The sequence below is a fragment of the Trichoderma aggressivum genome (genome assembly GCF_033847375.1).
Source record: "Trichoderma aggressivum f. europaeum strain CBS 100526 chromosome Unknown scaffold_004, whole genome shotgun sequence".
Lineage (NCBI taxonomy): Eukaryota > Fungi > Ascomycota > Sordariomycetes > Hypocreales > Hypocreaceae > Trichoderma > Trichoderma aggressivum.
In genome coordinates, this window is record NW_026946370.1 from 1,043,150 (window position 1) to 1,071,144 (window position 27,995).

The window sequence follows — 27,995 nt, forward strand, 5'->3', positions numbered from 1 at the left end:
AGGGGTTTTGAAGTAAATTAAACTAGTTTTGGTTTTGGCGACAGCACCCCCCCCCCCCCCCCCCCCCCCCCTGCAGCGGGCCTAGTCGCCGCTAGAGCTCTCCGAGGCCCCAAAGTCGCAGCCAGTCAGAGACAGCAAATGGCTTGTGTCTGGAAATATTGGCCCTCAGCCCGTGCTTCAAGTCCCGCCATCCCAACCTCCAGCCTGCGCAAGCGTCTGCCGTCCGCTAATAATGACGCATGGATAAGCTATCGCCCTTGTCCTTGTATCAGTGAGCTGTCATTGCTGCCGTCTTTGCCATGCCAGCTGAAGACAGAGTGGGCTGGGCCCAAGAGCCAGGGCCACCGACCTCGTATCCATGGATAGCAACAGAGGACTGACGGTGATACTGGATCGTACAAGCGCGGACACGGCGGCGAGGCTGTTCAACCGTGCCAAGCGGGTTAGCATGAGCAGGCAGCCCTTCGATCCTGTTTTCCCCATACTGATGCCGATGCCGATGCTTGCTATCGATTTCCTCTTCTTCTTATCTTTCGCAAGCACAAGCACAAGCACAAGCACAAGCTGGCGGAGCGCCTTTATGCAAGCCCACGGACCCTCCCCCAGCCCCCAAAACTTATACTTTTCCATCGTCGAGGAACGGCAGCTTCTCTTTTCCACCACACTTTCCCCCCTTCTCCTCATCCATATATACACGTACTCGACAGTTGTCGTCTTTGTTGGCCAGACCAGAAACGCCTCTCAGCAACCCTGACCCGACTGGGCAACCCGGAGACCTGCAGCCAATCTGCCCCAGACTTTGCCCCAAGAGGAGACTCCAGACGAGTGTACGAGTAATTCTCCAAAAGAGAAGACGGGACCCGCCCTCACTCGAAAACCCTCTTGCTAGACCTTTCGGGTCCGGCAATAGTTGAACCCAAAACCCCAAAAGCCCTCTCCGCTTGGCCTGCCGGTGGTGGCGTGTGTCTCGGATTCGTCCAGTCTCGTAAACTTCAAGACACCCCCTGCCCTGCCTGCAGCAACACGGGACTCGCATACTCAACTGCCCCATTCGTTCAACTCTTGACAGTATATTATCCGCCGCCATGGCTCCCGCGGCTTACCATGATCGTGATGGTCATCTAGAGGCTGGACTTCTGAAGAACACCCAAGGAGAGAAGCAGACCGGATACCATCAGCACCTTTCACAGCAGACCCCACGCAACAAGAAGAAGATGGTTTACTTTAGGCGGGCGTTGTTCATCATCGCAGTGGGCTTCGTCCTCGGCTTGGGCGTTGCCACTGCTCGGCCCAGCGTCGTCAACTGCCACAACTCCAAGGTGGCCGTGGCCAAGGCTCACGCCTCCAACGGAGAGCTGGCCGAGGCACTTCAGAAGGCGTCTCCTGACCTGCTTCACCGGTTGTTGCATGCCTATCTCCCTGAGAGATACCAGCACGGCGTCTTCCCCTCGGACCGTGATGCCATTGATGCTATCCATGGCGACGACCCTTCTGTGGCTTCGGCTATTGTCCAGATTGCCAAGAGACAAGAGGATACACCAAACAACAACAGCACCATCCCCAATGGATCGTCTACAGCGCCCCCGTCCTCTTCGTCTACTTCGATCCAGGAATCCTCAACAACCTCACCTGAGCAGTCCACCACAGATTCGTCGTCATCTACAACCACCACTCCCGAGCAATCCTCGACTGAATCCACCACGAGTAAGTTCCACTTCGACATTGAAATTATCATTGTGACGATGACTAACTCTTGCATCAATAGCCCAACCCGCCAGCACCACTGCTGGGTCCACAACCACGGACTCATCATCTTCAACCACTGCTCCGGCCTCCACTACCGCAGGACGCACCACCACCGACGAACAGACCACTACTAACACCGGAAGTGCCACCTCCACCGAGCCCCCAAGCTCGACCACTTCTCCTTCTGAATCCACTACTTCTACTGGTACGTCCACTACAGGAAATGAAGAGACCACTACGGCTGCCTCCTCCTCTCCCACCACCACTGCTCCAGAGTCCACCACCTCTTCTGGTAGGTCGTCATCAAGCATCGTTTCATCGCTTACCGATGCATCTACAACTGCTTCTGATACTTTGCCCCCTTCCTCTTCTACCTCTTCCCTCCCTTCCTCAACTTCCCCTCCGGAATCGACGACAGCGACAGAGACCACTACTGGTATGTCAGATTTTCGCGTTGTCGTTTGACATTGTCGAGACGGACATGCCAACTCTGGTGTTGATGCTTGAACCATTTGCTGGATGTAAAAAGAGAACTCTCCTGGTTGCTTGGTTGCGAGTGCTTCAAGTTTTGCGAGACGAAACTGTCATTTTCTTCTTCTCTCTTGTGGAATTAAAACAATCGCCGTATCAATAACTAACACGCTTGATTCAAACAGACAACACCATAACATCGTCAACCACTTCAACTAGCGAGGGTCCGGCAACAACCATTACTTCAGGCACTAAGACGACGTCTGCTCCGGTTCTCCACACTTACACCAGAACTCTTCCCAACGGCGGCACCACCACCCTCACTTCCACCTCATGGGTTGCCGTTGTCCCTACCGACCAGGCCGAGGGATCCAAGAGTCCTGACCTTCAGAACGCCGCCTCTCTTCCTCGCGGCGAGATGGTGCTGCCTGCTGTCATTGGTCTCTTGGCTGGAGCTGTTCTGATGGTATAAGACGGACATGACCGACGTCTCTCTCTTCCCTTTTTTCCTCCCAATATTTTCACTCTCTTTTCAACTTGCATAAGCATCAGCGTATCCATACTAGAGGAACTGGCAACGGCGTTTCATTCATTTTCCATCTCAACAATTCACGGCCACTTCCTTACCACTCATTTCTTAATACAACGACTCGGCGGATGCATAGATTGGGTAACTGCATTTATTTTGATTTTGGCAACAAATTTGGACTTAGACTGGGACGGGGCCCTACGCGGGAAAGCCTCTGGCATAATCATTTGGCACATATGGCATAAAAGGGGGATACAGTGTACTTTCAGCATATAGCAAAGCGAACAAGCAAACACAGCAGCCACACATTTAGGCGCAACAGATGAGAATCGCTGTCTTTTGGACTTGGACTGGTGACATTTGATGTGTTTCGATTTCTAATCCATCATTGACGTAAAATGTGTACATTCGTATTTCTTTTGATAGGTTTCACGGGTATATAACAATCCAAATCATTTCAACATCCAGGGACAGTAAACGCCCGAAACTCCATCCCATGCAAATATGTTTTCCCCGAAGCCCGATGCAAAATCGCCATTGCCGTTTAGCCCGGTCCGATTTTGGGCATATCATGATGCTCGCTCAGCCTGGACAAGTACGTATTCAGCTCCTCGACGCGCTCTTTGTGTGTCTTTAACAACTCGGGTCTCGATCCAGACGATTGCGCAATCTGGAGAAGCTGTGTCCCAATGTCAGTCAATGCCATCCATATCAAGTCAAAGGGTGCAAACTGAGGCGGGATTTTTTAGGCTTACCCTCTTCTTTCTTGCTTCCTCGTACCGTCGCTCAGACTCCGTCTTCAGCACCACTGGTCCATCTTCTTCCTTGTCCTCGCCATCTTCATTGCTGTGACGATCATCGTCTATGGGACTCTTTTTCTTATCGCGGCTGTCGTCGCCATGATCGTCCCTTTTGACGAGTGCGGCATCATTTCCGGTCGAGAGGTTCTTTTCCAGGTCTGACTTGGCCGTCTTCTTCTTCTTCTTGCCGACTTTTGCGCCTTTCAGCTTGAGGGCGCCGCCGCCAATGGTTTTGTAATCGTCGGAGCCCATTGCTAATCGTCGGGTAACAGACAGCAAGAAGAGGCGCCTCTTGTGCGACGACGAGGAAGTTTTCGCGGCGCCGACAATAAACGACAATAAACGATGACGATAAATGAGTGAGAATGCAGATCGAATGCAAAGAGTCCAGATGGTCGCCTGCCTGCCTTAGTCATCAAGGAGAAAGGCCGACAATACGACGCTAGCATGTTTAAGCATTGAATGGCAAGCCAATGAGAAGCGAGCGAACAAGGGGGACCCAATTGCTACCATCTTTCGCTAGTACATTTACATGCGAGGGGAACAGCGGCTCGTGTGTGCTTCACACTTGGAACCGGTCATTAAAGGTTCCTTTTCGGTCCACCGACTCTTGTTTTTTTCTTTTTAATATATTTTTTATATTCAGGGGGAATTAACTTCGATTGTGCTCAGCATTCGTTTTTTTTTTCGGTTCTTCTTTCTTCTTTGTTTTTTACTTTTGAAGACGTCGTTTACGAAGACTACGATAATCTGTGTCCCGTCCTTTTTTTTCCGGTACCGAGGCCGGTTTCTGTTACGAGACAGCGCATTCCTTTGTTCCCATCGTCGTCGAAATCTGTGACTCTTACTCACGGAATACGACGACATCCTCATTCTCACGACCTGAGTTGGCTGGCCTTGAGCGATATGGGATATCTCTGCTGAAATTCGCCGGTCGAAAGATAAACAACTTGAAACACTGGGCGACCAGTGAGGAGGAGTAAGAAAAGAAAGGACAGGACAACACAAGATGCCCCTGCAGTCGCAATCGCGGGACTCGCTGGAGCTCGCGTCGCTGGCCAGCTCCAGCGTCGCCTACGACGGCGCCGCCTCCGAGGTGTCGTCGCGTCAGAGCATCTCGTCGTCACGGAGGCTGTCCATGGTGGAGGAGGAGGATCCCTTGAACGACGACAACCCGGCGGTGAGGGGCAGGCTGGGCCGCTCGTACTCGGTGTCGTCGGCGTTCGACTTTGCGGGCAACCTGTTCCCGCTGAGCTCGACGGCCGGCGCTGGCGGATACGCACCCATTGGCGCGCCGACGTCGGCAGGCAGGCCCAACGGGGGGCTGGGCGGAGGGTCGCTGGAGAAGCTCAAGACGCTGACGTATCTCAACGGCCTGTCGCTCATCATCGGGCTGATTATCGGGTCCGGCATCTTCTCCTCGCCCAGCCAGGTGAGCGCGAGGCTCGGGTCCCCTGGCGCGGCCCTCATCGTGTGGGTGGTGGCGGGCATTCTTGCGTGGACGGGCGGTGCCTCGTACGCCGAGCTGGGAGGCGCAATCCCCCTCAACGGCGGCTCCCAGGTCTATCTGGCCAAGACGTTCAGTGAGCTGGCCGGTTTCCTCTTCTCGTGGGTGGCTCTCCTGGTGCTGAAGCCGGGGAGCGCTGCCATCATCGCCATCATCATGGGCGAGTATTTCGTCAGGGCCATCATCGGCGCAGAAGCCGAGACGATTAACCCCTGGATCAACAAGGCCGTTGCGCTGGTGGGCATCTTTACGGTGACGTTTCTCAACTGCGTCTCGACGAGGGTCGGCACGAGGGTCAATGATTTTCTCATGTTCCTCAAGTTTGTGGCACTGTTGGGAGTGACCGTGGTGGGCATCGTGGTGGCCGCCACGGGTCTCTCGTTCAAGGGAGAGGCAAGCGGCGAGTGGAAAGCGCACGATTGGTTCACGGGCACGTCTTCGGATCCGTCAAATTGGGCGATTGCGTTGTACGCCGGACTATGGGCCTACGATGGCTGGGACAATGTGAGTTGCAAAAGAGAGTATATGTGAACAACGAAAGAGCTGCCATCTAACATGCGCTTCCATGTAGACAAACTACGTTGTGGGCGAGTTTCGCAATCCTAGCAGAGACCTTCCCCGTGTCATCCACACAGCCATGCCGCTGGTCATCGTCTCCTACGTCCTCGCCAACGTGTCCTACTTCCTCGTCCTCCCCTTGGCGTCCATCAACGCCTCCAACACCGTCGCCGTCATGTTTGGATCCAAAGTGTTTGGGCCGATTGGCGCGCTCGTCTTTGCGCTCATCGTCAGCGCGAGCTGCTTCGGCGCTCTCAACTCATCTACTTTTACCGCCGGCCGGCTCATCTACGTCGCCGGCAAGGAGGGCTACATCCCCGACATCTTTGGCCGGTTGGGTGTCGGCAGCAATGACAACGACCACGGCCTGTCGACGCAGCGCTCCCGCGGCTGGTTCTCCAAGAAGTTCCGCAGCTGCTTCGGTGACGAAGATGCTGGCTTGTTCTTCACCCCCATTTACGCCCTGCTGCTCAACGCCGTGCTCACATCGGGATACTGCATCGTCGGCGAGTTTAGCACGCTGGTCACGTTTTACGGCGTGGCGGGCTACACGTTCTACTTCGTCACCGTGCTGGGCCTCATTGTGCTGCGCGTCAAGGAGCCGCACCTGGAGCGCCCTTACAAGACGTGGATCTCCACGCCCATCATCTTTTGCTGCGTCAGTCTCTTCCTGCTCAGCAGGGCCGTCTTTGCGCAGCCGCTGCAGACCATGATTGTCGTGGCGTTCGTCGCGGCCGGCATCCCGGTGTACTTTTGGCGGATCAGAGGGAGAAATAAGTCTACGACACGGAGGAGCGGCGACATTGGCGACGCAGAGAAGCCGTGGTGGCGGTTCTGGAGACGGTGAAGGAAGCAATGTAGCATCTTTCTTCTTTCTTCTTCTTTCGTTTCTCGCGTCGGGAAAAATTCCCGCATGGATGTTTTACAGAATATTACTTATACTTAATAATGCCTCGTTTGAATTTTGCTGGTTTAAGGAGCATTGCTCGATTTTTGGCTGGGGTGGCTTCAAAAGGGTTACTTAGAGATAATGACGTGAACGGGCTGGCATTGGGAGGGCATGATTGCTAACGGATGTGAAGACTGCAATGAGTAACGCATGGTTGAAAGAGATGAATGCATTTATTTATAAGCGTGTATAATGAATAAAGGCTTTATTAATTACCATGTGTTGTAGAATGTTTGTCTCATGCCCATTGATGAAGGAAGGGTAATGACACTGATACCGGTTTGTACGAATGCAAGAATTGTTATAGAGGTAGGTAGTTTTTACGACAAGCGAATTGAATTGAAAAAAAAATTTAAAAAATAAAAAAAGATATAGTATTGTTGCTGGCACTAATAGCTAGATATGCAAGAGGTATTCGTGTCGTTGTTCAGCGCTATCATATACATGAGCCGATTTTGTTGTTGTGTTATTCATTTTGTGTTCTTCAGCAGGTGGGTTTTCTTATTCCCTCCTTTCTCAAGCCAGGCAATATGCCTCTCCAACTCGTCCCTTGGTTTCCTCCCACCGCTTTACTTCTTGACGGAGTTGATCTTGTCACGCTGGCCGTAAGACTTGGTGGCCCAGTCACCGTTGTAGACGATCAGGTCCTCAGGGCGGTAGTCGTGCTTGCCGGTGAGGTAGCTCTCCAGGATGGCCTTGGTGCCGTCGGCATAGCGCTTCTGGGCATCCAGGGAGGTTCCGGACATGTGAGGGGTCATGGCGTTGCCGAAGCCGAAGGGGTTGACGGCGGTGCGGAGAGGGTGGTCGCCGGGGGCGGGCTGGGGGAACCAGACATCACCGCCGTAGCCGGCGAGGTGGCCGGTGCGGAGAGCCTCGGCGACGTCCTCCTTGACGACGATGGCGCCGCGGGCGGTGTTGACGAGGTAGGAGCCCTTCTTCATCTTGCCGATGAGCTCCTTGTTGAACAGGCCCTTTGTCTTCTCGTGCAGCGGGCAGTTGATGGTGACGACGTCGCACTGGGCGAGCATCTCCTCGAGGGTGTCGACGCGGCGGCAGCCAATCTCGGCCTCGACCTCGGGGCTCAGGCCCTGGTAGTCAAAGTACAGCAGCTCCTTGCAGCCAAAGGGCTTGAGGCGGCGCAGGACGCGCTCGCCGATGCGGCCGACGGCGACGGTGCCGACGACCTTGCCCTCGAGGTCGTACTCCTGCTTGGCGACGGCGGCGACGTCCCACTTGCCGCTGGCGACCTGCTCGTGGGCGGGCACGAAGTTGCGCAGCAGCACGAGGATGGTCATGACGACGTGCTCGGCGACGGAGACGACGTTGGAGCCGGTGACCTCGGCGACGGTGATGCCGCCGTTGGTCTTGTTGGCGGCGACGAGGTCGACGTGGTCGGAGCCGATGCCGGCGGTGATGGCAATCTTGAGGTTCTTGGCCTTGGCCAGACGCTCAGCCGTCAGGTAACCAGGGTGGAAGCTATTTCGACTGTTAGGACTGGGGATATCGTTGGACATGGTGACCTTCGACATACGGGGTGGTGATGATGACTTCGGCGTCGACCAGCTCCTGGTCGAACTTGGAGTTCTCGCCCTCCTTGTCCGAGGTGGTGACCAGAGTGTGGCCCTGGTCCTCGAGCCACTTGCGGATGCCGAGCTCGTTCTCAGTCGTTCCGAGAAGGGCAGGGACCTGTAGAGTTTTTGCGTGTTAGCAAAATGATGCCCCGTACATATCAAATGCCTGTATACCAGAGTTTACAACCATCACCACTTCTCTCTCAAAGTCATTGGAGAGCTTCCCCCCCCCCCCCCGCATGTAAGATTCTCGGCGGCCAACAGCCGGTCTCTCCCCCCCGCATTCTCGCAAGAGACCGGCGCACAAACGGCCCCATCTTGAGTGGTTTGGATCGAGACGATTGCGGCCCCCACAAATACGGTCCGAGAATCAACATGGACAGGAAAAGCTCATGGGCCAATGGCACAAAGAGAGAAGGCAGGATGACGAGTTTGGCAAAGACAAAGGGGGGGAGAGGGGGGAAACACAACAACTCACTTCCTGGGCGTGCTTGCCACCGTCGTAGAGGACGAGGAGAACTTTGACCTTTTCGCGGGCGGATGTCAGCGTGCGGATCGATGAGGGCATGAGGCGTGGCTTGGTGAAGGAGCCCAGCTTGGAGGTGGCCAGGCCGGCTGCGCGCGAGGAGAATTGACGGGAAGCAATAGAAGGGGTTGAAGAGACGAGGGAAGCCCGCGAAGCGAGTGACACGGAGCGAGAAAGGGGGCGGAAAGATACCATTTTGGCTGATTTGGGGGTTTTTTTTTTCTTCGAATAAGAAAAGAAGATGGAGTGGTGATGATCTGATCGATTTCTCGATTTCGAATCAGGGCGACAAGAGCTTATATATGTAAGACACTTGCTGTTAAAAGTAACTTGAGTTAGCACACCGGGCGTCGGAGGACAACACAAGTAGATGCCGGGGTGGTCCAGTCAAAAGACGTACAAGGGTGGAGAGCGAATGGCCTGATGCTGCTTCGACTCTTTTCGGGCTGAATTGAGGCTTGTAAAAAGGTTGGCCTGCAAGGGTTTGTTCGGGAAGAAATGAGGATTTGATGGCTTGGGGGGGTGATGGTGGTAGAGCAGAGTAGCAGCCTCCGATATTTATGCTCCGAGAAACCCCCCCAAAACACTTCCCACTTCGCCTCCAATAACCCCCCCTCTCCGTCTCACGCAAATGCAAATGACACATACAAAAAGAAAGGAATCGAAGAAAAGCCCCTCATCTACTCCGTTCCCCCGTACGTAATTGTCTCTCCTCTGACGCTTCCTGCTCTCGTCCTTCTCCTCACCTGGGGGCCCTCGAATCGTCGTCACTGGGCTGTAGGGGAAAACGGAGGGACCCCCTTCCCGGCTTCGCTGCAGGCTCGGCATCCCACCGAACGACCGCGAACTGGGGTCTCCCATTGGGGGAGAGAGGCGTGCTCCAGAAACGAGAAAGAAGAGGGTGGGGAGTGAGAGGATCAGCCCGGGTTCCAGTTAATCTAGCCGAAGACGTAATTTGATGGCATCGCGAGCGTACATATCTCGGGATTCGGGGTCACGTTGGAGATGTGGGGGAAGCCAAGTTTGGCGTTTTGGGCTTATTAGCGCTGGGGGGGGGCGGGGGAAAGGAGAGAGTGTGACAAGGGGAGAGACGGAACAGCTGCTGATCTTTTTGCCGGATGCTGTGAGTGTTTGAACAAGTTGTAGTTTGGTGGCGTGGATTCTCTCTCCGGCATGTCTGTTGTGTTGTGTTTATGTTGTGTTGGTACACAAAGTAAAGCCCATCGTTGAGGCATGTTACGCCGTCCTCATCACTTATACGGAGAGATGTCGTAGCATTCAGCTACGGCATATACGTGCAATTTACAAACTGTCTCATCGTTTATGCATGCACTCCAAATGCTATAGTACTATTGGATGCGCTTGCATGCTGCTGCTGCAAGGTATCTTGGTAGTTCATGTCCCATTTACACGCAATACCACTCTACTAATGCAAGTCCTGCCCTGTGTGAGGCTGATGCCGCCCGTGTGTTTCAATGAGGCAATTTCATCGTTTTTGCTAGTTTCAATCCTCGATACCACCAAGGTAAAATGAATAGCCTGTGCTTGCTTTCCCCCTACCTTGCAGTGATGGTTCTTGTTCTAGGTCTTACTGTCTTTGTAGGTTACATGCGGTTGAAGCTTCGACTAAACATTCAACTTACATGCACGGAGCCTAAAAGTTAGGCCGGAGAGACTCGGCCGGCCAATCAGCAGCCGCCCAGCCTTGGAACCTGTTTTGCCTCTTCTGCACATCGAAATATGCCTTTAATATGGCAGGATGAGCATCAATTGGTTGGGCCTCCTCTTTTTCCCCCGCCTTTGAGACACCCTCTTTTGCTGCGGTTCTGCTCATCTCACGGCGAGGGGTGGCAAAGGCAATTGCTCTGCATGTCTCGGCCGATTTGGATGCATCAGGCTGTACTCCCGTCTTGCAGTTTTCCATGGCAGAAGCTCATGTTCCTTGTTGGAATTTGGAACTTCCCCACAGTGTCGAGTCCCGCTTTGAACCCCGCTGAAGAAGACGGAGCTTGGAGCCTCCAAACATTTTGACATCTGACCAGCTTTGGGTAGTAGAGAGGTTGTGAGACTGATGAGTAGCTCTTTTAGAAATGTGGTCAAATGGTTGTGAATATAATAACATTGGATCACTGGTGGCATGTATTAACTTGTAGTTTGCTTTTACGGAAGAAATTTATGTATTATGCGCTTGTTGGGGAAGTGTTGCTGCTGTCCTCTTATACGTGCGGAGTACCTACCCTACTAATATCAACATCATGTAAACGGACATGTCAACAGCGATTAAACAACACATCTCGTTCTGTTTATTTGATCAGGGCTCGAATACAGTATTTGATAGATGATATGACATGTATCAAGGATAATTCATCTATATAATGCTCATCGACTTGCATCGTAGAGAGATGAGCCGCCTTGTGTAAGAGCAACACGGCTTCTCCAATCCCCCCATTCCTATAGCTACACCATCAACATCACCAAAAGTAAAAACCCCAAATCTACCGTGGCTTCACATCAATCAGTCATCAAGCAAACCACCTGTGGCGTACCTCGTCTCCAGCCTCATCCCGTGTCCCTTTCTCCTACCCATATCTCCTGCAGGAACGGGCGGGTCGATATCAACGGGTACTCTATCGCGGGATCGATGAATCGTACTGTCAATTTGCTTCTAGAAGGATTGGACATGGTAACCTCGCTGCCCAATCGCGACTAGCCACTCTGTAGATGTTCAAGTTGCCCAATAAGACCCACAGCCGTGATATCCACTACCACTACATGTATTCATTAGGATGTTGCAATCTTTGTGTGTCATACAAGATCTGGAGACAGGGTCTCATTAGAGTTAAACGACGTTTCACTGCCAGTCGCATCCTTTTCGCGACATATACCCTTATAGAGAGAGGGCAGAGGAGAGATCGCATTTGAGGAGGCTGATCTGGAGAGGCAAGTATCAGTGGGAGCTCCACCTGTCGAGAACCCGTATGTAATAGTCTAAAACAACAGTAGCATTGAAGACATTTCATCATCTCGTTGTCTACTAGGTAAATAATATCTTGTAGTTGTTTACATCTTGGGCATTGCCTTATCTAATCTTATACTACCAAGGAGAAGGTGTCTTCTATACGTGTAAGATATGTATCTCAACTATTTTTTTTTAGAATTTCTCAATACCTGAGCAGGGTACAAGTATACTGACATGTCGACGCTTAGGCTCCGAGACATCCGCATTGAACGGAGGGATTGCACCTGTCTCATTCATAGCATGATGAGAGGATCCAGTTGCGATAATGGACGTTTCAATCTGCCATTATCTCGGTATCCATCAAAGTTCCACCGGGTCCAGAAACCCACTCAGTGCATTCCTCTAGCTCGGAGACCAAGTAAGGCTAGAATTAGCATCAGAGTTGAGAAGTCATGTCAACCAATGGCTACGTGAACTCCTCAACGTATCACTGCCTCTCAAGTAAAGCGAAAGCCCATCAATAGCTATACTTGATCAACTAGGATACCCAAACGATTCACTTTCAATGTAAATGTGCATAATTTAAACGCAAAGCATACATCCCATGGATCAACCTCTCCCCTCCCTCCAGCACCTACAGTCTTCACGGCAAAGTTCACCCGGTGCTGAACTTAATTGCTCTAGACTAGGAGCTCCATTGTTTCCTCGTTCCATTGACGCCACTTGCTGCCATCAAGGGAACACAAGATCTAAGCCCTTCTCAGCCGTCCGTCAACCATTGATCATGAAGGACACCCACTCGCCTGTGCGGGCACCAACAACATCGCGCCCTGTGGCTTCGTCTCTCGCCAACGGTCACGTCACATCGTATCCCATAGCCCTCCAACATCCGCCCATGCAAGGTACTCCGAAAACAGCTTCCCCGCCCTCTCACCGAATCCGAATCTCCGAACCTCCTCTCCCGAGCCCCCGCAAAGCCGCGCGTGCCAGGGATCCCCCTCCCCGGGCTAATCCACCCTATTGGAGTGATGCCCACTTCGCCGAATCTCCTCCATAAAGGCCATCTTCGGCGTTGAAACCCCTTGCGCAGCCGAGGCGGTTACATGATACAATGTATTGCAGAATTGCCGCAAATATACAGCCCGTTTGCCGCTCATGTTTGAAACAAGAGATGCCGCTGCAGCTTCTCGATTGATGAGTATTGCGTCAGTCACAAAATCAAAAAAACAGATTGTGATGTGAAGGCGTTGCGACACACTGCGAGGCGTAAAGGAGCCCGCCCCAGCGAGACAAGTCCGAACCGTGCTTGCTTGCTACAATCCCCGTCGGTCTTTCGGGTCGTTCAAGGCCTAGGCCGTCCACATGGATTCAGAAAATGACGCGTTTCTTGGGCTAGAAGCCGGAGCAACTTGCTGTTGGTTGGATGCTGAAGAAACAGAACTCATAACCCCCCACGGATTGAGTGTGTGCCCGGATGGGACAGCTGACGGGGCAGGTCAACTTGGGCTGGCAGAGTTCAACTCCTCGTCAGTTTATTTCTGTTCTTCTTTTTTCTTCCACTTCGTCTGTATATGAAACGATGTTTTCATCAGCAATTCGACAAGCATAGAGTTATACCATGGTAGGAAGTGCGCCTCTTGTTGCTGACGATATCGTATATCCACAACAATCGGCAGCCAGAACACATATCCCTCAGGGCACCGCAAGGAAAGGACCAATAATCATCATTGATTGGGGTACTAAATAACGACACCTCGGTCCGAGCTACTTGATGTACATCAATGATAATTCACAATACGCGGCGTGATCGCGGCGCTGAGCACTCTTTCGCGTCCGGACTCATTGTCCGCTCGTCTCACGGCGGCGCAGCAAACATTCGAGGTATAGTCTTCAGCTGCTCTATATATACATTCACGCTCTCAGCACCCTTAGGACATCAAACCCCGCCACATCTGCCAACTCATCAGTCGACGCACTTTGCGTAAGTTAGTTGGTTACTCTGCATCGTTACAAAGCAATGAGTAAAACGATACGTGTACAACTTGCAACTCAGGAGGCAGAGTAGATGCACCCAATGCCTCCATCTCCTTTCCCATACCGCCCTTTCGACCCGACATTGTCGTGGTATCACCGATATACGAAGAGATGAGAAAAAAAAACGGCTCGAACAAAGTGCCTTTGTTTGGAAATGATAGGCAGCCGTGCCTCCGCGTATAGGTAAATACGGTTCCGCAATAGCCGCAATCACGCTTCGTTTCCGCAGCCATCATGCACCGCTCGTTTGCCTTTGGAAACTATTCTTTACTCCTCCGTACATCTCATCTCGTATAGGTGGAAGAATAATGACATTTGTTTTCGTAGATTGGCTTTCGAAGTAATAGCCACAGTCCACATTCGTTGTAAGATGGATATCGCCCGTATGCACATGGTCAATCCCAGTAGAGCTCGGCTAATCCATGAAATGTGCCCCCCCTATGAGATTGAGTGGTGAAACCCATTTTCTTCAAAAAGTAGTAAACCCATTGGCTGTGAACTTGATAACCTGTCATATTCTAGATCGAACGACCCGGCAAATAGATCCACAAAGCTGCAAGCAAGACAAAATGGTATCAAGATTCGAATCGTACTGGATCGCTGAGATCAGCAGCCTGTATACCACAAATACACATTTGGGAAAATCACAAAACGAGGATAGTTGATAAGTAATGCAGCCCTGCATAATGATCTACGGTTAGTGATTTTCCATTCTGGAAGAACTCATGCGAATTGGGAGTTTTATATTGGCCTGCTACCCTGTAATGTCAATCTTTCATTCGGAGCTCAATCTCAGTCAAGAGCCCTATCATCAGAGGAACTGGGCTATAGTTCATTTGGCTAAACCTGCAATACACCAAGTGTTGTTCACACTCAGCCCATATGTTGAGTGTATTTGGTCGAGAAATAGTATGATTTGTAAACGGCACTATTGTCTACTCCAAGTCTGCGCGTTTCAACTACCAATGCTAATGACCATTCCGACTCAGGGGAATGGAACTGGATGTTGGATGCTGAATCCTACTCGTATTCCAAATGAACAATCGTCCCTAGTAGTCCAAGTACGAGCAGAAAGTTCTAGAAGAAAGCAGCGGTGTGCAGGGTTGATGTTGATGCTTGTACCCAGCCAGACGCCCTATTTGATTCAACATGCTTCAATCGTGTTGGCGAGAGCCGCGGAGAAAACACCAGCCAGCGGCGCCATGCGGCCGCTCGTATATCGACCGCGATGACAGGGATACCGCCCGCCTGTTCTGTCTTAGCCACCTCGTATTTGTGGCTCTCTCCTCAAGAGATCGTGGCGGCAATGCCTGCGGCGCCGAGGTCCGAGGAGCACGGGCCGGACAATCTGGTTCTTTGCTTTTCCAGATGCATATCTCCCGATGACAGGGCGGCTTTTGGGTCGCCATGGCGCCGGCAACCGTATGCAGGATGAGCTGGAGATGGCCAAGGCGGGTGTGATTTGCTAATATTGCCGGCAGTTCGGGAAATAGGTCTGCATGTTTTTATGGGACTCGGAACCAAGAATCCTTTCGTACATACATAGTAACAACGTAGCAACGGCATATGTAGGCTGAGTGTGGAGCTTTCAGGAGAAGGGCTCACCAGGTGATGTAGGTGAAACGTAGCACAACACTAACAGGCAGAATCTCTCGTCCGGACTATGATGAATGAAGCAGTCCGTAGCGATTCGAGAGAAGGTCGTACAAGAAACGTGTCGAAGCTACTCTATTACCTCGTCATGCCCTTCCAGCAAGACAGAATGAACCCGACGGGTCAGCCGTTTGTGATCTGCGGCTCTGATAATTCGCATTCAAGCCAACTCAAGGCTCGGCACGGTCTTCCGAGTATGAGTGCCACTGCATATGTTCAACATTGAAGCAGCCATCGTTGGGTCAGATTCTTGTCTGTTGTGATTGCCGATGGGAGGGTCGTATACGGCCGTATGCTATCATTCGTTTCTTCCAAAAGCCCAATCGGAATGGCCGTAGAACTATGCTTGGTTTGAAACGTGGCTAACGGCATCCACGGAAGGTATCAATATGCGAACACGGAGAGTTGAAAAAGACACAAAAGAAGTTATTACCGTAGTGAGGCCTCTCCCGGAGTACGATGCGGCTGGGATCATGCATGGTTGGGCACTGAGCGGCCAGACAAATAAAATGCCATCAATCACAGCGACGATGCCATCAGCACTGCTCCACTGTCGACTCCTTATGCCTGCATGGAATCATTACTTCGACTTCACTCGGAGATCCGTGACACACGACAAGGAAATGCAGGTGTCAAGTACGAGCGCTCGTAATGGCTTTCAACGGCAAGTGGTGTAAGTGCAATCCACGTCAGAGGGGGCGGAGGAAGAGAAGCAGGGGGAGGCCGGCGATTAGGATGACGGGGGGCGGTGTTTTGGGCAAGAGTTGAAATTGCCTATTCCATTTGGACGGAAATATTATTAGAGGATTAGAAGACAGCTGGAGGTTAGCTTCCGGTTACCAAGTGCCGGGGTAGTACGAGCACTGCTCAGGGAGGAAGAATCATGCACACTTTGTGGTGTTGATATTGATATTGAGTTGGATAGTAGCTGCCACTGCATTGAATGTCCATATGCTTGCACTGATTTCATCAGATCATTCTGGAACAATGAATTCACATCAATTGTTGGGACAAAAAAAAGTGTTGTTGTTGCTGCTGCTGCACGAGTACACAAACACAAACCGCCAGGCATGAAATCATATGCAGGGCAGAGAATACGAGCATGACGATGCCAAGGGTACATTGCCGATCATCGAGATGTGGCGCTCCCCCGTCGGCATTTTAGCCTTGACCTGCTAGGGGGTTTAGGGCAAGCCGTGGTGCCCCTAAGCGGCCGTGGCAGGCGAACTTACAGGCGTCCGGTCACGCGCGATGGCGCTGTGCTTTGGGGCAGTTATGGGGACCTCAGGCATGGGGATGTTGGCGAGGGGTGGAAGCTGCTCCCTTGGCTCGAGGTGGCAATGCCTGTCTGAGGAGCAACATTGATGGGAAAGACAAGGACAAGGACAAACTGGATCCAGTCCCGGGCTGATGACAACCGACGATCGTGGAGACTCGCAAACGCCTATATAGTCTCGCAGCTTCCGCCGTTCAAGTTCGAATTCTCCTCTCCATCCAACAACAAGCCTGACAACTTACACCACAAAGCCAACTCTCCAGCACAACGCAAACACCAACCAACCCAACCAACCCAACAAACAACAACAACAACAACAATCTTCAAGATGCTTGCCTCTACTGCTGCTCTTCTCGGCCTTGTCGGCGCCGCTGCTGCCTCTCCCCTCAACGTCGTCCCCAACTACCCTGCCGTCAAGCAGTCCACTGGCTTCCGCCTCTACGTCAACGTCACCGACAAGGCTCTCGACTTCTCGCCCTCCATCCAGGGCCTCTACGTCACCGGCATCCACGTCGGCGCTGGCCTGAACGAGGCCGGCCTTGGCTCCAAGAGCGAAAACCCGAGCATCTTCTACCAGAACGGCACTGCCTCCGACGTCCGCTTCAGCGGCGCCACCACCATCACCGACCAGGGCTCTCCCCTCGTTCCCTACGGCATCTCTCTGTCTCTGGATGCCGGCTCCGAGACTCTCTCCTCCGTCAACATCAACGGCGGTGCCGGCACCAACGCCGTTCAGATCTCCCAGTTCCCCGAGGGCTTCCGCTACCTCGGACCCGAGACCTTTGTCGTCTGCAACGAGCCCCTTGCCTACTACCAGGGCACCAAGTTCAACGTCCTCAAGCAGGCTGCCACCACCATCAGCTCTTCCGGCCAGATCGAGAAGAACATCCCCGCCGGCTGTGTCCCCGTCCGCCTGCTCCCCGAGTGCGCCACGCTCGAGGTGCTCCCTGCTGGATCCTACGCCAGCCACGAGTATGCCATCAACTCTGACTGCTACGCCGATGTCGCCTCCATCAACTGGAGCCTGTACGGACCTTAAATGTGCTCTTGCTCTCTTGTTCTTGAACAGCATCAGCATCACCGCCGCGAATACTTATGATTGATCTTGTTATTGGCCTTTTGGAAGCGAATGGTATATTTTTAATAATGGTGTTACAGCATACGATATTGCCCAGAGCGTAGGGGCACATGGAGTAATATTAATTTAGATAGTAATGCATTATCAACTTCTCATACATCCTTTTCACCTTTGCTCAGCTATCTTTTGATTTTTCTGTCACTGTATGGGCCTTCACACCGTCATTGCATCTGCGCTCATGCCCTTGCCTTGAACCAACACTCCAGCTTTTCGCAAAATAGAAACACAACCTGATACAACATCTGACTTGACACCTTCTGTCTTGGCCGGGAAAGTCACAGTCTTGAGCCACTCCCTCGCATCCTCAGCCGAATAATCTAGGTTCGTCGAGATGTACTCTACCGCCTCGTCGTGGTTGGCGTTGAAATGGGCCACGCCCTGATCCAGCTTCTCAAACAGATCCTTTACGCGAGCGTCCAGCCCTCCCCGAGTGAGCCTCGTCGACGCCACAATCTTCCAGCTGCTCCAGGGCGTGTAAATCTCGCCCACGCGGCGGATCTCGCCCGAGTCGTAAAACTTCTTGGACGTGAAGTGCTCCCACATGAAGAAGTCGGCCTCGCCCGAGTTGACGGCGCCGCGCAGCTTCTCAAAGGTGTTGAGGACGACGGTGTCGGAGAAGGGCTCCGCGCCGGGGGAGAGCCAGCCGTTCTTGTCGGCGAGGACGTAGCCCATCACGTAGCTGCCGGAGCCGATGCGGGAGACGCCGATCTTGCCGCCCTTGAGGGAGTCGACGGCGGTGATCTCGGGGCGCTTGGCTCCGGTTGAGATGGCCCAGCCTTGTGAGTCTGTGTCAGTGTCGGGATCGAGTTGAGACTGTTATCGTGTTGGTTGGATATGTGTATACTCACAGAGGGGAGTCTCAACATATGTTCCCACAAGACGATATCCGCCGTCTCCCTCAACGCCTTCCTTTCCGAGCCCAGCGATCCAAGCCTCTGTCAGGCCAATGCCAATGTCAATCTCATCGGCTCGCAGGGCTGTAATCATGTGGCCGGTGCCTGACGGAAAGGGGACCAGAGTGGCATCGAGACCAAAATACTTTTGAGCAAAGTGCAGCGGGGTAGAAAAGTGCTCCGGCACGAATCCGATACGAAGGGGCGTGGCCATTGTGAGGAGAGGATTGATATCACGAGCGGTATCTTTTTGTGTTGGTGAGTATAAGTGATTTTGAAGCTCGATGTTTTGAATTACTTACGATAGAATGGTGGAAATTGAAGGTGAGGATTTCTAAGCTGGGAATATTCGGTCACGCTGAGTGGGGTTGAAGCCATATATACATGTAATATGACGATGATGAAATAAAGCTCTCACTGACAAGACGACGGGCTTACTGAGCAACAATCGCTGAGTTGGGCCTTTATTTTCTTGACTTATTCTATAAAGTTAAAGTGGTCAATCAGTAGCTCATTTACATTTCTCACTTGTTTCATTAGATGGACAAGTCTCACTCCAATGGATGTCTTTTGAGGCCTTTTCACTGCCAACAGCTCTACACTCATACAAACCTTGGACAATTGGGTGGCATTTTAGCCCCTCCATGCCAGTGTCATCATTGGACGCATGTGAAAAATAGCCCGTTATTCTTATTCCCAACAAGCAGCAATCATTCCATTTCCGTCGTCCGCCCTGAAATACGATTCGCCGTCAGCTCGGGTCATCATTCGCAACTTGAGCCCATTAAACGCGTCATCTGTAGGGCTGCTTGTCCGATCCGAGCACAGCAAAACGAACAACTTTGACAGTCTACCAAGTTCAGCTCGTCTCAGCCGCGCACACTGAGCGAATCATCTTGGCTTAGCCCTTCAATCCTTCAACTCAAAAGAGACCCCTTGATGCCTCCCGTAATGCCAATCCAGCTGCCGTCCTTCCGTCAGCGCATATTTGTAGAACAAAGTGTCTCCTTGTTAGTGTCAAAACATGCAGACCAGGATCATGAATCCACGTAGAGCCGAGCAGCTACGGATATCCACCCTTTATCAATCTCCCCCATTTTTTTCACTGCCCCTGGTCAAATGTGCTCAACTCTTACTTGTAAGATGTACAATAGTGGGCGCTTTTCCTTTCTTCACATCATCTTGTCTTCTTTGTCTTCTTTTTTAGTTGATGCGTAACTGGTTTTCGCAGTCTCTTCTCCCCCATGTCGGACCTCGAGCTGGACAATCCCGCAGATGATGCGCCTCTCCTAGAGGAAAGCGAGCGCCAGCATGAGCCCATCCCCGTTGACGATGAGGCACCGCCTCGAATCCTTAACGCAGCTCGCTGGCAGGTGAAGACGCCAAAGACGGCAGTCAGGATGTATGCCTTTTTGGAGTTTTTGATTGTTGCCAGCGGCATGATGTTGATGGTGCCCGTCTACCGCCTGATCGAGGACACCGTCTGCCACGTCTACTATGCAGACGACTCGCTGGATCTGATTGACGAGATGAAGTGCAAAAAGGACGAGATCCAGGCGCAGATGGCATATCTGCTTGGGTGGCTGGGGCTTTTCCACTCCATCCTGAGTGCGTCTCTGCTGTTTGCCTGAGAGAAAATAATGGCGCTTACTGACTTTATTCGCTCACACAATGGATAGGTTTACTCACTACGTTTCCCTTTGGCTTACTCGCTGACAAGATTGGCCGCAAGCCGACGATGATGCTTGCCTATGGAGGCATGACCTTGTCGCCCATCGCTGGCCCGCTGCTGCTTGGAGTGGCCCAGCACGCTCTCCGAAAGAACCCTTACCTGCTCATGACCGGCTCGCTATTCCTGTTGATCGGTGGTGGAATCCCGGTTGTGCTCGCCATGCTCTTTGCAATGGCGGCTGATGTTAGTTCCGAGAGGGACAAGTAAGGGCACCCCGAAGAATTAATGTGCCATGGTGCGTATCTACGCTCAAAATAGCTGACTATATAACCCTCTCTAGAGCTGCCAGCTTCCTTCAACTTACGTTTGGCGCCACGGCTGGTGGCCTCGCCGGCCCTCTCCTCACTGGATTCTTGATGGAAAAGTATGGCCCCTGGATACCCGTAATCGCCTCTTGCGCCAGTTTCCCTGTCATCTTGCTGTTGTTTTGCTTCATTCCCGAGACGCTTCAGGTGGACAGAACGAAGAAGATGAGCGACAACGACGTGTCCATTAAGCAGCAAATAGTCACAAACTTGGCCGATCTCAAAGACGCCCTGGGCTTGTTGAAGAACCCAAGCATTCCTCTGGTCCTTCTTACGTTTCTGTTTCAGGCCGCACGATTTACAGCGTACACCAGCACGATTGTTCAATACGTTAGCACGCACTTCGGATGGCGCCTTGCTGAGACCACCTTTCTACTGTCTCCCTTTGGACTTCTCAACCTGACCGTGTTGGCCGTCCTGCCCAATATTTCTGACGTTCTCATGTCGCCCCGATTCGGCTACACTTCCTTTAACAAGGACTTGTTTCTTACTCGGACCTCTACAGTATTACTTTTTGTTGGCGCCATGATTGAGGGGTTCAGCCACAACATTTTCTTCTTCGTCGTTGGCCTTTTCGTCGAGACCTTTGGAGCCGCCGCCAGCCCATTGGCCCGAGCCACCATAACGCACTATGTCGAGCCTGAATTTGTATCCCGGCTCTATGCTCTGGTTAGCACGAGCGAGATCATCGGCTCCTTCATCGCCGGCCCGGTGCTGGCGTGGTGTTTCGATCAGGGAATGAAGAGGAAGGGCGTTTGGATTGGGTTGCCCTGGTTTTACATTGCGCTGTTGTCCTTGCTGACTTGGATTGGACTCCTCTTTGTGCGGCCCCCGCCGGCGAAGAAGATTTCAGCCGAGCGGGATGGGGAAGACGAGCCGATGAATCCTCATGAAGACTAGTGTATGAAATTTACTGTATTGCTGCTTAAGCAACAAAGATGAGTGCAGCCGTGACAGTCTCCCGTCTCATCTCTTGGTTGATTTGTAAGTTGTAGAGTAAAGATCAAAGTGAGCCTCAACCCGATCAACCATCAGAGCCACGAAGCACACACTCCATCTGCCCGTTGTCCATATAAAAGCAACCCAATGCCTGATACTAACATGATTGATTCGTCCCCACGCTGACTGTCCAACGGTTGACCTGCCTAAAATGGTGTCGGCCAGCTACTCGATTAGTGCCGCGTCTTCTCCATTAGCCAACCAACCAACCCAACAGGAATCCGCCAGTCGACCCGTTCGTTACGCCTTAGGCCGCGCAACAATCACGCGGCCGCTGACGAGCAACCCGTCGAGTTCCTGAAGAAATAAGTTTAAACAAAAGATCCAATCCAATGGAACTCTCTTCCCCACAGAGCCCGGCCCCGGAGCTAGAGCCGCTGGGCAACTAACTCGTACGTGGGCAAACTACGGGGGCAAAACCCAAAGAGTCATACCGGACAAGCGAAGCTCTCTCTACCTGGATCCTTTGTAGATAACGACTAGGGTTGGCGTTGGGAGAGGGAAAAGATGACCAGTTAGTTACAGTATGACTCGAGATAGCTCTACGGGTACGACTGCCGTACCGTCGTCAGCGCCGCTTCGCGATATGCTCCACGCTTGGATTGGATCTTTTGTTAGCAGGCGATTAGGCGGCGGCATACGTGCGTCTTTGATGGATCCATAGATCCATCTACGGAATGATTAGAGGCTCCTTTTTGACTTTATTATAAAGATTCGGGTCCCCCCACACAGCCCGTCGATATTGTACTTTCTTTCAGCCCTACGGTATTGACATCTTTCAAAAGAGTTGTGCGACCATGGGACTATTGCCGTAATTTAATTTACAAACAAATTGCAACTTTGGTTCTAGAAATGATTCGCCACCGGTCTTACAACGCCACGGCGTGTGGTGATGGCTTCTTTGGCCCGGCGGTTTGGGCCGATGGCTGTCGAGGTGGCTTCGACTTTACACGTGCGATTTCTGGTGAAAAAAGACATTCATTATACGCGGGTTGCTGATTTTTTGATTTTGCTGTACAGTGTCGTTTGAAGAAAGCATCTTGTCCACGCTCCCTGCTGCTCTGTTTCTCCTATTATCCATCCCACGAGCCTTCTACCTTCTACGAACTCCCGACAAGGCGAAGCGACGATCAGCTTATACACCAAAACTAGTCGGTCCTCCATTTTATAACTTCGACGCCTCGCATGGGTATACATCTCTAACTATTTCAAAAGATCGCATCAAGCGCGTACGCAGGCATCCAGGTCGGCGCCCTAGCCATCGTCGCCTCTTCACGACTCCTCAACACTAGATTCTCCCTCGCCGCCGCCATTCTCAACCTCATCGCCGCGTGCTGCATCGTTCTGCTCTCGCACATTGAACACGTCAAATCCATACGGCCGTCTTTCCTCCTCACCTCGTATCTCTTCACGTCCCTCCTTTTCGACGCTGCTCGGTTACGAACGGAATGGCTCCTGTCTGTGAATGTCGCGTATGCGGCCGTGCTATCTACCTCGACTGTTCTCAAGCTGGCCTTGCTAGTGCTGGAAAATGTCGAGAAGAGGAGGATCTTGGTGGACTCGAGCAAGGAACCGTCAACGGAGAGCACCAGCGGGCCCTTTAACCGCGGCTTTTTCATCTGGCTCAACTCGCTGCTTATTTCTGGCTGGGCTACCGTTTTGACAATGCACGATCTTCCCGCTATTTATGAGAAACTCTCTTCTGAGAAGTTGGCAGTTATTTTCACAAAGCGATGGGATAAGGGTAAGTTTTCGCGGTGGACTCGCTTTACACATTTGTTCTCTTCGTAACTGACGTCTGTCAAGTCACCCGCGATGGTCGAAAGGCATCCCTCTTTCTCAACACTGTCTGGATCCTCAAGCTCGAAATCGCCGGCATTGCTCTTCCTCGACTGGCTACGGTTGCCTTGACAATTGCGCAGCCCTTCCTCGTGTCCCAAGCGCTCCGATTTCTCGCCATGCCCAAGGATGATCACTCTGACAACATCGGCTACGGATTGATTGGTGCCTTTGCTCTCGTCTTTGTCGGATCGGCTGTGCGTTTATACTTCAATAAGCACAGAAAACATCATCTCTAAATTAGGGCTAATTCATGAAACTAGATCTTGACGGCATGGTACGAACACCTCACATTTCGAGTTGGTGCCATGATTCGAGGAGGCTTGATTGGCCTGATTTACCGCAAGATGTTGAGGCTCTCGGCAAGCGAACTGGGCGAGTCTTCAGCCGTTACCCTCATGGGCAATGACATTGAGACTCTGGCCGAGCGAGCAAACGCTTTGCTCATCGAAGGCTGGGCCAACACACTTACCGTCGGTATCGCCGTCTACATGTTGTACGCACAACTGGGCGCTGTCTGTGTTGCTCCCATCGTTATGGCTATTGGTAAGACTCACAATTGAGCTTACACATTGTTTCGATTACATACTTACAATTCATAGTATCAATCGTCTTGTGTTGGTTTATTGGAAAAGTCCTGGTAAAGCGCCAGACCGTCTACCAGAAAGCAACACAGGCTCGCATCAACTTCACCTCTGAAGTGCTTGGCTCCATCAAAGCCGTCAAGATGCTGGGCTATACTGAGCGCTTCACTGACCTCCTTGAAGATAAACGTGACCAGGATTTGAACGTCGGCAAACACTACCGTCAAATGATTGTGTGGGCCAACACTGTTGGTAAGTTAATCTCTCTCCCCGTATTCAACAATTCTATTTGAACATTCTTAACTCATCTTTGTGATGTTTGACAGGGAACGCAAACGTCAGTCTTACTCAGGCTGCTACATTCGGCGCCTACGCCATTGTCGCCAAACTCAGCGACAACCAGTCCTTCTCCGCATCACAGGCCATCACGGCACTTTCTATCCTCAACGTCATGATCAACCCCCTCAGCTTCCTCCTCGGCAACATTTCGTCCGCTTATGCTGCATTTGGATGTTTCAAGCGCATCCAGGAGTTCCTACTGCTCAGCGAGAGGGTTGATAGCCGTGAGATTTGCGCACAGCCGGGGCTTTCAACGAAGAGCGACGAAGCGGGATCGCAAAGGAGCAGTATTGAACTTCGCACGCTTGATCGTGACAACGAAAAAGGCGCCCGTGTCTCTATTGCTGGAGGAGACTTTGCCTGGAAGGAGAAGAAGGTATTGAGCAACATTAGCGTGTCCTTTTCGCAAGCGCAATCGGGATCCCTCACCATGATCGTTGGTCCAATTGGTTCCGGAAAGTCAAGTTTGCTCAAGGCCATTCTTGGAGAAACATCGTCAACTAGCGGTAAAGTCTCACTCTCGACACCCAGCATCGCGTTCTGTGACCAGACTCCTTGGGTGATGAATGCAACAATCCGGGACAACATTGTGGCTGAATCTGGGCACTTTGAAGACAAGTGGTTCGACACCGTTGTTGAGGCTTGTGACTTGGCTCAGGATTTCACTCGGCTGCCAGAAGGTATTGCGACCGTTGTTGGAGATAAAGGGGTGAAGCTCAGCGGAGGCCAGAAGCAGCGACTCGTAAGTGTATTCAACCTTTCGATTCGTATGAACCGAGTGTCTAACTACTTGCAGGCGATTGCCCGTGCCATATACGCCCGAAAGCCGGTAGCCATCTTTGACGACGTGTTCAGTGCATTGGATAAGGCAACGGAGCGCATCGTATTTGCTCGTGTGTTCAGCAGAGATGGCCTCCTCCGACGCAGTGGCACAACAGTGATTCTTGCTACACACTCTGGTAGGTCTCATCACTATTATCTCTAAAAGTATGGAAACGAGATTCTAAACAACATCTCTAGTTCATCTTCTACCCAGCTCCGACCACATCATTGCCCTAGGCCAAGACGGCCAAGTCATCGAGCAAGGATCTTTCGCAAAGCTCCAGGAGAGCGGCAAGTACGTCCAGAGCCTCGACGTCACGGATCCCCATTCCGACAACAACAGCGAAACTTCCTCCAAAAAGGACATTGAAGAGATTGAAAAGGTCAATGAGAGTGCCGAGGAGGAGGAAGTAGAGCAAGAAACGGGAGAGCAAGGGTCGGTTTCAAGTGACCGCAGCACTTTCAAGTATTACTTTGGCGCGATGAGACCCCTTAGCTTGGCTGTTGGCGGCGCATACGTTATTGGACAGGCCTTCTCATCGACTTTCAGATGTAAGTGATTCTTTCTAGAGCAACTATTCGATTTATCGCTAACAGGCTTCTGTAGCTGTTTGGCTTACGTGGTGGGGTGATGGCCGAGGACGCTCAAGCAACGATGTCGGATACTGGTTGAGCATCTTTACAGTCATGGCCGTCATCGAGGCTGTGCTTATATCTCTGGCAATCATGTAAGTGCAAGCTCAACCAATAAACATACGCATACTAACAACATGTCAGGCACTTTTTGATTATTCTTGGACCAGCAGTCAGCAAAAAGTTCCACAGCAGAATATTGAACGCAGTTATGAAGTAAGTCCTGGACTCGGAGCTGACTTGTTCTTTAGAGTGTTGGACTAACATGGCATCAGGGCTCCCATGTCGTTTCTTTCTAATTCTGAAACTGGTTCCCTTATCAACAGGTGCGTTCTCCTCTATCATATATACCTATTAGTTTACTAACATGTCGTCTTGGAAATAGATTTAGTCAAGACTTGCGTCTGGTAGACATTGACCTCCCTGTCGCCCTCGCCATCTTCCTTTTTGGTAACTCCCCCCTAACCCATCCTCGCAATTAAGATAATTTGACAGCTGACTCGATAATTATAGATATATCAACTTGTATCGGTGTAACGGGACTGGCAGTTGGAGCCGTTGGCTACTTTGCCGCATCCCTCCCCTTTGTCATCATCGTCCTCCTCATGATCCAACGCTTCTACGTCCGCACATCCAAGCAACTCCGTATTCTAGAGTAGGCATTACCCCAAAATCCCATTTAGTATCATCCATTAACCGTTAACCTCTAGGATCGAGCACAAAGCGCCACTATACTCCCACTTCCTCGAATCCATCAACGGCCTCGCCACAATCCGCGCCTTTGGCTGGACCGTCCCCTACTCGCACAAAAACCTCTCCCTTCTCGACAACGCCCAAAAGCCATCCTATCTTCTCAACTGCATCCAGCGATGGCTCACCCTCGTGCTCGACCTCGTCGTCGCAGTTCTCACCGTTCTGCTCGTCGTCTTCGCCGTGGTTCTCAGGGGCAAGCTCAACCCATCCCTCCTTGGTGTTGCGCTCGTCAACATGATGAACCTGGGCCTCAACCTCAAGGGCATCATCCTCGCGTGGTCTCAGCTGGAAACCTCGCTTGGAGCCGTTACCCGTATCAAGACCTTTGAAGAGACCACCCCGTCGGAACTGCTCCCCGAAGAAAACTACACGCCCCCTGAAGAATGGCCTGCTCAAGGCTCTCTCGAATTCGTCAGCCTCTCCGTGCAATACGAGTATGTGTCCTTTAACTTCATCCCCCCTCACGTCAAAAGACCCTGAAGCTAACTCCCCATTCTTCCACAGCTCAACCTCCCACCACGTCCTCCAAAACATCTCCATCGCCATCAGGCCCGGCGAAAAGCTCGGCCTCGTCGGCCGCAGCGGCAGCGGCAAAAGCTCCCTCATCCAAGCCCTCTTCCGCATGGCCAACACCCCCTCTGGCCAGATCCTCCTCGACGGCCAGGACATCGCCAGGGTCCCCAAGCCCCTCATCCGCCAGAAGCTCAGCTGCCTCACCCAGGATCCTTTCCTCTTCACCAACACGATCCGGTTCAACGCGGACCCTCTTGGAGTCCACTCCGACGAGGCTATTGTCAGCGCCCTGCAGCGAGCTGCTATATGGGATGTCATCACTTCTAAAATCGACGCCGATAAGAATCCCCTCGATGAGAAGATGGACGAGAATTTCCTCTCTCACGGACAGAGACAGTTGTTTTGTCTTGGAAGAGCACTCCTCAAGAAGAGCAGTATCCTCATCCTCGATGAACCAACGAGCAGGTATGTTTTCTCACCCCCAAACCAAAAAAAAGAAACTTCAGCATGAAGACAAGCTAATCATATACAAACAGCATCGACAACCAAACTGACGCCCAAATCCAACGCGTCATTAAATCAGAGTTCAAAGACCGCACAGTCATCATGATTGCGCACCGCCTCGACTCATTACTCGATTTTGACACAATCGCCGTTCTCGAAGACGGAGCGCTGGCGGAGATTGGCGCCCCTGACGACTTGCTCTTGAAGGGCGGTGCTTTCTCCAAGCTTTACGCTTCGGATAAAACAAACAAGAGGAGGAGTTCAGACGAAATTTCACGAGAATAAACGGCCCTCGCTGTACGATGACGAGTTTACGAATCTTAATTAGAAACTATGATTAATTTGTGTTTAGTAATAGCCTT

General features: G+C 51.8%; 8 protein-coding genes across 8 annotated transcripts; 5 read left to right on the forward strand and 3 right to left on the reverse strand.

Moving 5' to 3' along the window:
- Positions 1-1,085: 1,085 nt before the first annotated feature.
- Triagg1_1900 (uncharacterized protein) lies at positions 1,086-2,689 on the forward strand (the record flags this gene model as incomplete). Its single annotated transcript, XM_062896022.1, has 3 exons — positions 1,086-1,704; positions 1,766-2,182; positions 2,403-2,689. The coding sequence occupies 3 exons, from the start codon at positions 1,086-1,088 to the stop codon at positions 2,687-2,689; spliced, it is 1,323 nt and encodes a 440-aa protein (XP_062759439.1).
- A 601-nt stretch (positions 2,690-3,290) lies between these two features.
- Positions 3,291-3,798, reverse strand: Triagg1_1901 (uncharacterized protein; the record flags this gene model as incomplete). Its single annotated transcript, XM_062896023.1, has 2 exons — positions 3,291-3,425; positions 3,502-3,798. 2 exons carry the CDS (start codon positions 3,796-3,798, stop codon positions 3,291-3,293), a joined length of 432 nt encoding a protein of 143 aa, XP_062759440.1.
- Positions 3,799-4,555: 757 nt separating this feature from the next.
- Triagg1_1902 (uncharacterized protein) lies at positions 4,556-6,458 on the forward strand (the record flags this gene model as incomplete). The annotated part of the gene is made up of 2 exons (XM_062896024.1): positions 4,556-5,557; positions 5,625-6,458. 2 exons carry the CDS (start codon positions 4,556-4,558, stop codon positions 6,456-6,458), a joined length of 1,836 nt encoding a protein of 611 aa, XP_062759441.1.
- Positions 6,459-7,129: 671 nt separating this feature from the next.
- Positions 7,130-8,852, reverse strand: Triagg1_1903 (uncharacterized protein; the record flags this gene model as incomplete). Its single annotated transcript, XM_062896025.1, has 3 exons — positions 7,130-8,036; positions 8,092-8,246; positions 8,610-8,852. The coding sequence occupies 3 exons, from the start codon at positions 8,850-8,852 to the stop codon at positions 7,130-7,132; spliced, it is 1,305 nt and encodes a 434-aa protein (XP_062759442.1).
- Positions 8,853-16,667: 7,815 nt separating this feature from the next.
- Positions 16,668-17,618, forward strand: Triagg1_1904 (uncharacterized protein; the record flags this gene model as incomplete). Its single annotated transcript, XM_062896026.1, has 1 exon — positions 16,668-17,618. One exon carries the CDS (start codon positions 16,668-16,670, stop codon positions 17,616-17,618), a length of 951 nt encoding a protein of 316 aa, XP_062759443.1.
- Positions 17,619-17,870: 252 nt separating this feature from the next.
- Positions 17,871-18,824, reverse strand: Triagg1_1905 (uncharacterized protein; the record flags this gene model as incomplete). Its single annotated transcript, XM_062896027.1, has 2 exons — positions 17,871-18,502; positions 18,566-18,824. The coding sequence occupies 2 exons, from the start codon at positions 18,822-18,824 to the stop codon at positions 17,871-17,873; spliced, it is 891 nt and encodes a 296-aa protein (XP_062759444.1).
- Positions 18,825-19,854: 1,030 nt separating this feature from the next.
- On the forward strand, positions 19,855-21,547 carry Triagg1_1906 (uncharacterized protein; the record flags this gene model as incomplete). The annotated part of the gene is made up of 3 exons (XM_062896028.1): positions 19,855-20,218; positions 20,290-20,545; positions 20,623-21,547. The coding sequence occupies 3 exons, from the start codon at positions 19,855-19,857 to the stop codon at positions 21,545-21,547; spliced, it is 1,545 nt and encodes a 514-aa protein (XP_062759445.1).
- A 951-nt stretch (positions 21,548-22,498) lies between these two features.
- Positions 22,499-27,918, forward strand: Triagg1_1907 (uncharacterized protein; the record flags this gene model as incomplete). Its single annotated transcript, XM_062896029.1, has 17 exons — positions 22,499-22,598; positions 22,667-22,797; positions 22,862-23,390; positions 23,453-23,682; positions 23,749-24,031; positions 24,088-24,321; positions 24,396-25,150; positions 25,205-25,367; positions 25,429-25,782; positions 25,838-25,958; positions 26,008-26,079; positions 26,139-26,189; positions 26,249-26,313; positions 26,377-26,518; positions 26,574-27,050; positions 27,121-27,594; positions 27,666-27,918. 17 exons carry the CDS (start codon positions 22,499-22,501, stop codon positions 27,916-27,918), a joined length of 4,434 nt encoding a protein of 1,477 aa, XP_062759446.1.
- Between the last annotated feature and the right edge of the window lie 77 nt (positions 27,919-27,995).